At 36.7% G+C, this 12991-nt stretch overlaps 1 protein-coding gene and 1 long non-coding RNA gene across 2 annotated transcripts; both read left to right on the plus strand.

Annotated features, from left to right (window-relative positions):
• Positions 1-227: 227 nt before the first annotated feature.
• Positions 228-4839, plus strand: LOC121905406 (B-cell receptor CD22-like). Its single transcript, XM_042423623.1, has 6 exons — positions 228-287; positions 526-876; positions 1014-1325; positions 2358-2615; positions 4641-4759; positions 4822-4839. Exons 1-6 carry the CDS (start codon positions 242-244, stop codon positions 4837-4839), a joined length of 1104 nt encoding a protein of 367 aa, XP_042279557.1. The 5' UTR covers positions 228-241.
• A 35-nt stretch (positions 4840-4874) lies between these two features.
• Positions 4875-6665, plus strand: LOC121906092. The gene is made up of 3 exons (XR_006098540.1): positions 4875-4940; positions 5650-5722; positions 5832-6665. It is a non-coding gene; the product is annotated as an uncharacterized LOC121906092 (long non-coding RNA).
• Positions 6666-12991: the final 6326 nt, after the last annotated feature.

Genomic DNA, 12991 nt, shown 5'->3' on the forward strand with positions numbered 1-12991 from the left:
ACTGAAGATCAGTAATATATAAATATAAATTATTTTTCTGTGACCAACTTTCTTTCATTCATTTTCACACAGAACAGCACAGCAAACATCTATACATTAACCAATGTTTCAAAATGTGACATTTGATACTGAGCTTTAAATTAACCCTGCTCTAAGATTCAGAGGAAGTTACAGATGAAAAGGTTCATATATTTGGTTCATTTCATCCCTGTGTCTCCAGACTCTATCTCTCCAAACAAAGATGGTTCGAGCTCTGAATCTCCTTCTCACTGGCTGTCTGCTGCAAGGTGGGTTGAAATTCATTCACATCTAAAATTGACAGCTATTTTATAAGAAACTGAATTTAATGAATTTTTTACTGTTGGTTCTGCATCTAAAAATCACTCTGAAATCAAAGCAAGGTATAGCTTCATTCATTAACTTGTGTTGTTGTTGATAAACTGTATTGCCAAGATTTCAGAAGGCAGCAGTAGAGCACTAAAACTGCCTTGCTATGATAAAGTATTTCCTTGTTTTGTTTTTCAGGTGCCCTGTGTAGGAAATTTGAGGTGTTCATGCCAGAAACTATAAAGGTTCTGAGTGGATCCTGTGTGACCATCCCCTGCTCCTTTGACATAAAGGATGAATATGACAAAAACTTAGACAGCACATGTAAAGCTATATGGAAAAATAACAATGAAATCATATTTGATAGCAGCACTCCACAACAAAGTACCATCAAGGGAAATTTGACAGGAAATTTACTAAAGAAAGACTGCAGCACAATGCTCAATAACATGCATCCTGATTACAACGGCAACTATCATCTTAAACTGGAGTGTAACAATGTTCTGAAATTGAATTTTCAGAATAAACAACTGAAAATTCATGTCACAGGTAGGTTTTGATACCAATCTACTCCTGTAGAGCTGCTTTGACCTCATTGTATTTACTGCAGCTTGCAAATCAAATGGTGAAGCTTAAAAAAATGTATGTAGTGACTAATGTAGTGTTCAAATGTGCCTTCGAATCAGCTGATCCTCCCACACTAGCTCTGACTCCGTCCACACTGAAAGGGAAGGAGGGAACCTCAGTGAGTTTGACATGCCGTGCTCCAGCCCCCTGTCTGTCTCATCCACCAGCTCTGACATGGACCCCCAGCCTGGGTCACAGTCAGGAGACACTGCAGGAGAATGAGAACAAAACTAAAGACATGACCTCTGTTCTGACCTTCACTGCCTCTCACCTCCATCATGGAAAGGAAATCTCCTGCACTGCTGCATACAACAAACAAGACGGCAGCACTGGACCATCTATTAGCAGAAGTGTAACAGCTGATATTTCATGTGAGTTGTTTCCTCCTTTGTCAAATTGTTACATTACAACTGACTAGAACTATTGATTCAGTTTAAAGTCTAATTCATCAGTTTTAAACAGGAACCAGGAACCAAGCACATAATACCCAGCAGTAAACTGTAATCCAGGGTCTAAAGAAAGTGTACTCATTGTAAAGAATTGTTCCTTCCAGACTGTTACATTACTAATGATTTTATGTGGACACAGTAATTTAATGTTATATATATATGTATATATATATATTTATATATATATATATATATATATATATTTTAATCCATGTTGGTAGACATAAAATGCATCACTACCAGTGCACCAGTGTGGCAAAGTCACTACACACACCAGATTTAAAAACTTGAAATACAGAGAGATTTACCTGGTGGTGATAGGCTTAATCAGCATTTTGTGAACTTGTTTGATAAGGGCTTGAATGTAACAGACGTTCATATGTAAAAGTCCCGCACTCCAGCTCTAAAGGTTCTAAAGTCAGTGGCTCGTTTTTCTGCAAGGCTGAAAATAATCTTGGAGTTGGACGATCCAACAACAGTCAAAATGATGTTCAATGTATGTATCATGTATCTGAATATATTTCTATCTGAATAGGACCTTGCCTGAATTTACCACTATTATGCACTTTGTTGGCCATTTTAGGTCACCTACCTATTGATTTTTATTTTATTTTTGGACTTAATGAGTTGACATGAACAACATTATTAGCTTTGGTCTTTGTGAGGCTAAACCATTTCCATAGCAGACACAAATTGAGTATAGACCCTGCATTAATGACATGCATGCAAATTTACAGGTGGGAGAACGTGCAGAAACATACAAGCAATAAGTCTAGCTGTTGTTGTTTACTGTAACCCCTGTGAAATTCTAGTATCATGTTGGTTAACATGACTTGACTCTAAAGCTTTACTCGGACAAATGCTGTATAGGGACAGATATCAGAAAATGCAATGTAACACTAACCAATAACATGAATTATTCATATAACATACTATTCATTATCCGTGTTTCAGATTTGCCCCAAGACATCACAGTGTCAGTCAGTCCCTCTGGTTCAGTACCAGAGGACAGCAATGTGACACTGACATGCAGTAGTAATGCCAACCCAGCAGTGAGGAACTATACCTGGTATAGTGCTGACGGAGGCCAGGAGATTTTCATGGGGACTGGAAGTTTTTTAAAGATTAAAGCTCCTAAAGCTTCTTTTTTCTGCAAGGCTGAAAATGATCTTGGAGCTGGACGATCCAAGAACAGTCAAATAGATTTTCAATGTATGTATCACATGATTCAAAAGTTTTATTTTACGTAAAGCCAGGCTTATTTATTTATTATGTAAATTGATTTACAAATTCTACAATTAATATATAAATATGTCCATTAAATGTTTTATTTAGGTTTTTTTTTTTTTATAGATCTCTTGATTTGATATACTTAATCATAGATTAATTTATAAATTATATAAATCAATCTCTTACAAGTTACAAGGGCTACAATGGGAATTATCATTCCACTCAAAATCAAGATCACAATTTTCTCCCACGATTCTTAAGGACAGTATTTTCTTAAGACAATATAAATAAATATAAATAATAAATATAATAAATAAATAATACTAAATATAAATATGATCATTGGTCACCAGTAAAGGACATGCTGCTTTTTACTTAAAACAGACAGCTCAACTTCTCGTTAACTCTTTAGAACACTTTTCTATTGTGTTTAAAAAATAAGAAAAATTGTAACTAATAAACAGCACACCTGTGGCCAGACATAGCTTGTGCTTGGAACATGGAAGTCTAGTCCAGATATGAAGAGAGACTGTTTTCACCGTAGGGCTGGGCAGTATATCGAATTAATTTGATTCATTCATGTTGTTTTTGCACAATGTGTAAAATGTCTACAATGTGACGAGTTATTGCTATATACAAAAAGGTTATTTTTAGTCAAACATAGATGGTAGCTGGCTACATTAGCTGTTTTAAGTCACAACATTCCTGTAAACTGTGACCTGATTAGTTACACTACATCACGTAGGTCTATTGGAGGACTCGCAGTATCTACACGACACAACCATTTTAGTACATGACACACTCAGTTTGCAGGACTGTCGTGATTCAAGGTGGCTAGTTGTCTCTGGCTATCTCGTAGTGAATTTAACACTCACATATACAAGAGGGACAGACTGAAAATGAATCCTCACACTGGTTTATCTCAGTTTGTGTTTGTTGAGGAGGTATCATCTTTGGTTACAAGAGTTGAAGCACTGGGAGTCAACTGACCAGTTTCCAGTTTCTTCTTAGCAGACTGCAGATATCAGGCTGATGTCTAGAAACACAAACAGTAACAGATCAATTAGTGAGTGGGCTTTTCTGCCCTGTCTGTGCTGAAACTGATTATTAAAGTTGATGCCCATGCTCTACTTAGTTGAAGCATCTGGTACTGACAGTCTATAGCTGTATGGGATAACCTGTATTTTATGTATAATGATGATAGCCTTGCAGGTGGTGCAGGTCTTTTATTATTCCTGCACAACTATGTGAAAAAATATGATGTTTCAATCCTGTATTTTGTAGGCAAACAAAAATCAAGAAACAAAAATTGATTGAAATTATGAAGTGTGACCCCAAGCTTAAAAAAAACAACAAAAATCAAGATTTTATAGTTTGGCCATATCGCCCAGCCCATATTTCACAGTATTTCACTGCACTGAGTAGCATTTCTTTAGCAAAGCATTAATCCCTTGTTTTGCAATGGTGACCAGAACCATATCTGTGGCTGAGTTTAGGTGATGAGTCATAGCCTCTGTAGTCCTTTTATGCTAAGTGGGATGTTTAAGTGATGCATTTTCTGCCTACATTTTCCTAGACTTTTTAAGACATTTCAGGTGGTTGTGCAAATTTGTGATGGTACTTTTGGTTGAAAAGTAATGTTCTTTCCTTGCTAATACAAACAGAATTGTTGTCACATAAAATGAGATAACATAGAAGCCTGAATCAAAATTGTGATAATATTTCAATTAATAGTGTAGCCTACTAGTTACAAGTTAACCTACTTGTAAAACTAACCTAACCCTGGCTACAATCAATGTCTTAATTCCTGGTGTACAGGGTTATGGTATGAGCACAATGATGCCCCCCAGGGTGTCCCAACAAGAAAATTATGGACTTGGAGAAAACAGCCCTTTGCTTTGACACCCTCACCTGTAACTACCAGTACGCCTTGTAATTTATTTTTGTAAACTTGATTAAACATGACTTCACTTGACTCTTAACTTGTCTTTTATATTTTCATTGCAGTTGCTCCAACGATCCTACCCTCATCTGATTGTGCCAAACCTACAGGCCAGATCCACTGTTCCTGTGAGAGTATGGGAAACCCCTCTCCCAAGTTACATTGGTATTTGGATGGGTTACCAGTCAATAACTCTGATAAGTTTACTATCAGCATTAATCTTGTGAATGGTGCTCTGGTGAGAAGCATCATTATTGTGAATAAACCGCAGAAGAAGGATCTTTCCAACTTGGTCTGCCGTAGCACCAACTCTCTGGGATCTGCCAGTCAGAAATTTAGTGTCCACAGTGCTGAGTATCATGAAGGTGTGTGTTTAGCAGTTGTTTGAAATATGACTGAAACCAAATTACATTAGAGACTTTTGATTAATATGTAAATGAGCCAACACAAATGTTTCTTGGATTTTTTTTTCTTTAAAGGTGCAGTGTGTAGGATTTAGTGGCGTCTAGCAGTGAGGTTGCAGGTTAGAACAAACTGAATACGCCGACCCCCATCCCCCTACCCTTCCAAACATGTAGGAGAATCTAGGGTGGCCATGAAACTCGCAAAAAACGTAAAAGGCCCTATCTAGAGCCAGTGTTTGGTTTGTCCATTCTGGGCTACTGTAGAAACATGGCAGTGCAACATGACAGGCTCTGTGGAAGAGGACCCGCTCCCTATGTAGATATAAAGGGCTCATTCTAAGCTAACGAAAACACTTTTTTACTTTTTTTATTGCCAAGCTTAATACTTTATATAATATGTCTAAACATTAACCAGTAAAATGAATTATTTCTATATCCTAAACTCCCATTCAACTGATGCAAATCTTTGTGTGTTCTGTCTCCTTATTGTACAATATTATTATTTAATGTTCAACCCAGCAGTGTTTTGTGTATTATTTCTTATGTGTGTTTAGTGTTTTCAGACAATATCCACAACAGGGATTTGTAGTGTAAACACAACAGTTAATGATGGATATGATCTATATTATTTTGCTTCTTCTGACAAATCATTATGGACCTTATTTTACAGTCCTTCCCTGGGCTGTTGCTGGTGTATCTCTGACTGGGAATGTCTTCTGCATTATCTACATGATGTTGCTTTGGTATGTTGATACAATTTTATGATATCAATATACATTTATGCTATTAAAGCTATATAGTACATGTTTTAGGAATGAGAATTTTACATGACTTTCTCTGTCTTCTTAAAAGCAAAGCAAGAAAGAATGTGAAGCCAAAAGAAGAGGACAGAACTTACATGTCATTGGATAGAAGAGACATGTCTCCAGAGTATGATGTTATCGGACAAACTCCACGCCGATGATGGCTTCTGGCTGAAACACATTAGTTTCTCTCGTTTCTGTCCACAATAAAAAACAATAAGTAGATGGATCAGTGAGTGCCAGTGTTTTGTTTTGTTTCATCACTACTGTGCACCTGATACTCTACTCAAGATTTGGAGCTGTGAGCTGTGCGCCGCTTTGAAATAGGCCAAACTTCAAAATGACTGTTCCGATTTCTCTTTGTCATTCTCTATTTATACTACATCCAAAAATACTATTTAAAATTTCCACTTGTTTAGATCAGCTTTTCATGATGATTATTCGCAACATGGTGTGAGTAAAATGACATGAACAAGTACACAATGCAAAGCAAAACAGCACTGCAATAGATACTTCAATTCAGGAGGTTTCAGTGAAATTACTGTTGAAACTGAATTGTAGAAGTTTACTGTATGGTCATCTTTAGTCACAAGTGTATGTCTCCACATTATTGTGTAGTGCAGGTCTGTGCTATCGTTAAGTTTGTATTAATACCTGCCTTAAATGTTCTTATGGATGCTCTTCAATCATGTTCATGTGTTTTCATTAATTGTTGTTGTTGTATTTCCAAACTTTTAAAGATGAATGTGATGTTTATGTAGTTGTTGCATTTTTATGTCTAGCAAATTAGAAAACTGTGGTGTGACCTCTATTTCTATTATTCTGTGATTCTGCTGTTAATTATCTAGGGTAAATTGGTTGAGCATTTGACAATGTTACTGTGTACAATGTGTCACAATAAATGCTAATTCTGCTGGCCATCATGGCTTCTCAAGCTATTATTTCCTGCTGTTTGTTTTCAAAGATCACCTGGACAATTTAAGACTACAGCTCTCAGATGAGTTTTGAAAAGTCTTCATTACCACCTAATAAGTCCATTTGTTGTTGTTTCACAACTGCTAGATGTCACATGGCCGATGTCAGTAATTGCAATATATTTCTCAGGTCTCAAAGGACATGAGGACCTATCTTTTTGTTATATTATAATTATTTTCAGGTACTGTACATGTATTCATATCTATAACTGAGATTGTATGGTGTATTGTGTAAACTCAGGCATGTTGGCAGTAATTGACTTGGTACCAGCACTAGTAGTTACTTGATAGGCTTTGGTCTTTGTGCTCATGCTAAATGCTCATATCAACTCCTACTTAGAATTATAACATGAAGACATTGCCATGAATGGTTATTTCCTCCTTTATCAGCATTGTTAGAATAACCTCAGAGGTGAGAGGGAAGAGGCTGAGAGAGCTGTTGAAATATTCTTTTGAAAAATTTAGAGGATTACTTTGGATTATATCAGGCCTACCTGGACTGAGTGGAGAAGATCCAGTTTAAGAAGCAAGCACAAGTATAACAAATAAAAGAAAATACCTATGAAAATGTAACAAAGAGAATTATGTATCTAAGAAAACATGGTTTCTTTGTTTTCAATTCCGGTCAGGGCAGTTATTTGCAATTATTTATTATATTTATTATACGGTTGGCTTCTCTCACCAAGTGAAGCAAAAATGTCATGAAAAAAATTACATCCTAGCAAGAATGAAAATAATTTACCCTAATGTTACGAAAAATTGTGCTTCTTAAAAACACCAAATTTCTATGAGAGCATGTTAATACATCAAGTAAAACATGACATCTGACTGAATAAATCTGCTGTGAGGTTCTTGCTAAGTTATTATGAATATCTGACCTATGTAACGACTCAGAACCCAAAAGCACGATACCAGAGACAGGAGCAGAGTCCAAAACACTTTAATCAGTCCAAAAAAACAAGCAGGGTCACAAACCAGGCAGACAACTCCAAGGGACTAAGGTAATTCTCAAGACCGGGAAACAGGCAGGATCTAAGGTAACAGGCAAGCAAACAGGTAGGTATAGAAATGCTGGAAGGCTAGGTAAACACGCCAGACAATCTGGCAAGGGGCATGAATATGGACCAGTATATATAGGGAATGACTGATGAGCCAAATGGGATCCAGGTGAGGAGATGGGTGGGGAAACTCAGGTGAGGGGAATGAGGTGATTGCAGGGCAGATGGGTGTGGCAGGATCTGCAATGACAGGAGATTTAGAGATCAGGCAGGTGAGCAACATGAATAGTCACTAAGACGGTGAACCCTTGACAACCTAGTCGAATTGATATAAGGGTTGGGCAGCTGGGCGATGCCATCGTGTATCGCTTATGGCTGACAGTCATTGACCACTGAGCCTCCACCATCGTAACATTGTGATAGAGGTCCCCCCCCCCAAAAAAAAAAAAGATAGTCGTCTGACTATCTTTTACACGGATTGAATTGATTGAACTCTTATTGGCTTTTTATTCACAAAGCTTTCATTGCACTTACAGTAACGCAATGAGTGTAGTTAGTTGTGGTCAAGTCGGCCTTGTTAACTTTCTCTTCTCTGCTCCTCTCAGAGGACAGACACTCACACATGCACAGAGCACTCAGCCCTGTTTGCAGTGAAACGGAGGAGAGGAGAGAAACTTAGCCCGACCATAAATGAAAGCAAAATGCAGCAGACGCTCACCCTGAGCTGAAATGAGACAAGTGCACATAAAGGTAACTAACATGTATAAACAGTGTCTACTGTGTTTTGCTCTCATTTATCGTCATCCTCTGTTTCACCGCGGGTGAGGCTGAGCGCTCTGTCTGTGTGTGGGTGTGTGTAGCGGAGCAGAAGAGAGACAACGAACCACGTGAAGTACTCGAGTTGACAACAACTACACTCGTTATGTTACTGTAAGTGTAATAAAAGCTTTGCAAATAAAAAGCCAATAGGAGTAATTTATTTTTAATGTGATGGAAACAAATTAGCATCATCAGTTATTCAATTCTAAAACTAAGCCAAAGACTTTTAACTGTATGATTATGAACAGAGATATAAGTGCAGTAAGAACCAAAAATGTCGTGGTGCTGTTTCGTCATTTGTGGTAATGATTTACACATACTTTCCACTTTTGCAAGTTCCTCATTTTCAAGTCAGTTTTAGCAGGTTGTTTGAAAATACAGCCACACAACTTCTCTTTGCATCTTTGATGCATCTGCCCAACGAACCTGATGAAAACATACCTACACCATACCTTAAATATGGCACAACTTCATTAAAATTTCACAAACATGTCATATGGGCCTAAACACTGCTTCACTGGACCTTAGATTTACAATAATGAGATTGCCAGGTGCAAAGTAAATGGACAAAGTACCCAATGATTGGGGATGGATTTTCATATTTAGCAGTTACTAACTTAGTACTTACTTGATAGGTTTTCCTCTTTGTGCTCTTGCTAAATGGTCATGTTATTTTACATTAAATCTCTAGCAAGGCTGCATCAGGATTTGTCTTGGAGAACTCAAGGCATTTGCAACTGCACATGTCCAACTGTGTACATTTAGTGCAATCAGTTGTCTATTTATTCCAACTATCTTGAGTCTATGTATGGCTGCTATACTATAAAATGGCATTATTTTAAAATCTCACGTATCAATCATTGTTTTTCTTTTACCATGCAATTGCAGAAGTATATTTCTTGCATTTCTAGATCAGGGTGATGTGGCAATCATTTTTGCCAACACTTGGTGCTGTTATTGGTGTTGGATACAGTATATGACAACCAGACCTTGGCACAAGCATAGTAAACAAATAGTCCCAGTGCACTCCAACTTCAGGCCCTCATTAGCAGAATAACACTTTTTAATAGCAATTACTCATCAGTGTTAAGCCCCAAGAAAAAACACAACCCAAAAAAGGAAAATATAAAATAGAACAGCTCTGTAGTAACCCACTGTCTCTACTTTGGAAGTAATCTTTTGCAGTAATTCAAATAATTACTGAATTTAAACTCTTTTTTTCTTTCTCTCCTTATCCTAAAGAAAAAAAACTAGTGCAAGCATGTCCAATATGTTATCACATCATCATCTCGTGATAGCCATAGCCTTTGTTGCTAAGGTTGTCGCTGTCCCATGGGTTGTTCACCCTGTCCACTCGCACATTTCAGATCGGATTCGGGCTTGAAAATATTCAGATGTATTTGAGAAGTTTCCATTTTGAGTAAAGAACGAGAAAAAGAAGTGAAATCCTTCTACTACTGTTTGTTTACGTAGCCTCCAGGTCTGCTGGAAGTCTGCCAAAGGGTTGTTTTCGGGAGCTGGCCGATTAGAACAGAGTGGGCTCATTGAGAAGGGACCCTTACAGAGACAGGAGCTAAAACAGCCTGTTTCAGACAGAGGCTGAACTGAGGGGCTGCACTAAGGGCCAGTAGATAAATAAGAAGCTTTTTGAACTGTAAATCATGCAATGATATACCAGTAGAGCCCCAGAATATCTGGACATTTGCGTGAAGTCCCCTTTAAAGCGAAACTCCACTGATTTTACACATCAGAGTCTGTTTAGCCTACAGGTCTTTTATGTAAAAGAAAATGTTTAAAGCCTACAGAGTGCAGAGAAGCAGGGTGGACAGCCATCACCTACTCTGTGGAGGTAGGCTACAAAGGCTTCATTGGAACAACTACACAGTGCCTCCTGAAGACTTTGGGAGTGACTGGGATCAAGGTAAAGTTGGCAATCAGGGAGCTGACCAAGGAAGCAGAGCAAGCAAGCCTCTGTCTTGAGCTGAGAAGAAAACATAGGGCATGGGGAAGACAATGATCTCTGAAATTATTAGCAAAGGAACTTTGTCTGTCACTCATTTAAGGGGTTACTGCTATCATAGAGAGAAAAACAGAAAACACTGTAAACCTCACCAGCAAAATCACCTCTCAGAGGACATAAAAGGAAAACATATCAACCTCTACTTAGAATTATAACATGAAGACATTGCTATGTAGACAGGAGTGAATGATTATTTTCGCCTTTATCAGCATTGTAAGAATAACCTCACAGAGGTAGTGGGGAAGAGGCTGAGAGAGCTGGAGCTATGGCGACCAGGTCTCAGGGATTTTAAAAACCTAAAGGGATTACCTTGGATTATTTCAGACCTACCTGGACAGGGTGAAGAAGCCAGTTCGACAAGCAAGCACAAGTTTAACAAATAAAAGAAAATACCTATGAAAATGTAACATGGAGAATATGTATCTTAAAGAAAACATGGTTTCTTTGTTGTCAGTTCCTGGTCAGGACAGTATTTTGCAATTATTTATTATATTTATCATTATACGGTAGGCTTCTTACAGCCAAGTGAGCAAAACTGTTATGAAAAAATGACATCCTACCAATAATGAAAATAATTTACCATAATTTTACAAAAAACACATTCAATATCATTCATTATTCATAGTGTATATTGAATGTGTGTCATTCTTAAAAACACCAGATTTCTGTGAGAACATGTTAAAGTGAAAAGTGACATCTGATTGAACAAATTTGCTGTGAGGTTCTTGCTAAGTTGTGGAAGTGAAATTGATATTAAACATTATTAACTTAATTGATTTACTGCTAAATTTGCTTGAAGGAGGCCACCAAAGGCCACTTCTGTCAGAATGTTTTTCTTGAGCTTGACTTCTGTTTTGGGTGTGCACAACACTGAATACTAAAGACACTTAAAAGGAGAATTGGTTTCTGTAAGTGGAACTGCCAATTCAGTTTTAACATTCACTAATAAAGACATGTGATGGCAAATCTTGATGTGTACTACTAATCCATTTGATTATCTGTTCTTAATGTGATGGAAACAAAGTAGCATCATCAGTTATTCAATTCTAAAACAAAGCCAAACAGTTTTAACTGTATGATTATGAACACAGATATAAGTGCGGTAAGAACCACACGTGTTGTGGTTCTGTTTAGTAATATCTAGCAAAAATTCTCACATACTTTCCACTTTTGTAAGTTCCTCATTTTCAAGTCAGTTGTCAAAGGTTATTTGAAAATACAGCCACACAACTTCTCTTTGCATCTTCGATCCATCTGCTCAACAAACCTGATGAAAATGTAGGCTACATCATAACTTAAATATAACACAACTTCATTAGAATTTAACAGATTCTATATAGGCCAAAACACTGAAAAATAATAAATTCAGAGCAGTATAAGAATATATTTATTTTATGGCACACACACACACACATGCACGCCCAAACACACAAGAAATTTTGAGCAATAGAGTTTAAGAGAATGACTGGTTCAAATGTGCCTTCCTACCAGCTGATCCTCCCACATTCAATTTTCACTCAGGCTTTAAATGGATGTAAAACAGATTAGTTCAGCAATTTATAATTATTTTCAACATTGACTAATTTGTCAGTGATTTTTCAATTAATGGAGTAACTATTTTTGAATGAAGTGATTATTTGTTTAAACTATATGTCAGAAAATAGAATGTAAAAATAGTGAAAAATGCCCTTTACAATTGATTGCTTTACAGTTGAAAATTTAAAAGATATTCAGTGAACAATGATAGAAAAATGAGAAAAGGAGAAAAGCCTCATACTTGAGCAGAGAATGCACCTGAAATGACTTGAAGAATCAGTCAATTACAAACTTAATGATTTAATTTTCAATCAGCACTAAAACACAATTCAGAAAGGAAAATTAAGTTTTCATAAACATTTATAGAAATTTAATTTCATAGAATATCTCTATGTGTACAATTAGACTGATTATCAGTCAGTTTTAATGTGGTAGAAACATCATCAATTATTTCAACTCTACAAAAAAAGCCAAAACATTTTTCTTGCACGCTATTATTAAATGACTACAGTAACTTTGACAGCATATTTAAGAAAAACTCTGCGATACAGTTCAGCTCTGGGGTGTAATATGAGCTGCAGAGATCAAGGTAAGATATAGTGATTCAAGAGTTCCTCATTTTCAAGTCTAGTTGTGCAGGCTTTTTTTAAAACATAACTTCACTTCTGAGGAACTTGACTTCTTTGCAGACATCAAGAAAACGTAAGTCATGACTTCAATATGGCAAAACTAACTATTAACACTGAACATGAAGACAATATGATTTTCTCTAGACATAAACTTTAATTCATAACTTTAAATATACTCCTCTGAGTATATTATTTACCTAAAACAAAGACAGGCTTCAAAACAGTTTGAGCGT

Source organism: Thunnus maccoyii, chromosome 10 (genome assembly GCF_910596095.1).
Source record: "Thunnus maccoyii chromosome 10, fThuMac1.1, whole genome shotgun sequence".
Taxonomy (NCBI): Eukaryota; Metazoa; Chordata; class Actinopteri; order Scombriformes; family Scombridae; genus Thunnus; species Thunnus maccoyii.

What these genes read in the sequence shown, in the direction of transcription:
- LOC121905406 (XM_042423623.1), top strand. Translation starts at nt 242, where the DNA reads ATGGTTCGAGCTCTGAATCTCCTTCTCACTGGCTGTCTGCTGCAAG. An exon ending in CACTGGCTGTCTGCTGCAAG is followed by an intron (nt 288 to 525) that starts GTGGGTTGAAAT and finishes TTTGTTTTTCAG; the next exon opens with GTGCCCTGTGTAGGAAATTT. An exon ending in CAGTCAAATAGATTTTCAAT is followed by an intron (nt 2,616 to 4,640) that starts GTATGTATCACA and finishes TTTTCATTGCAG; the next exon opens with TTGCTCCAACGATCCTACCC.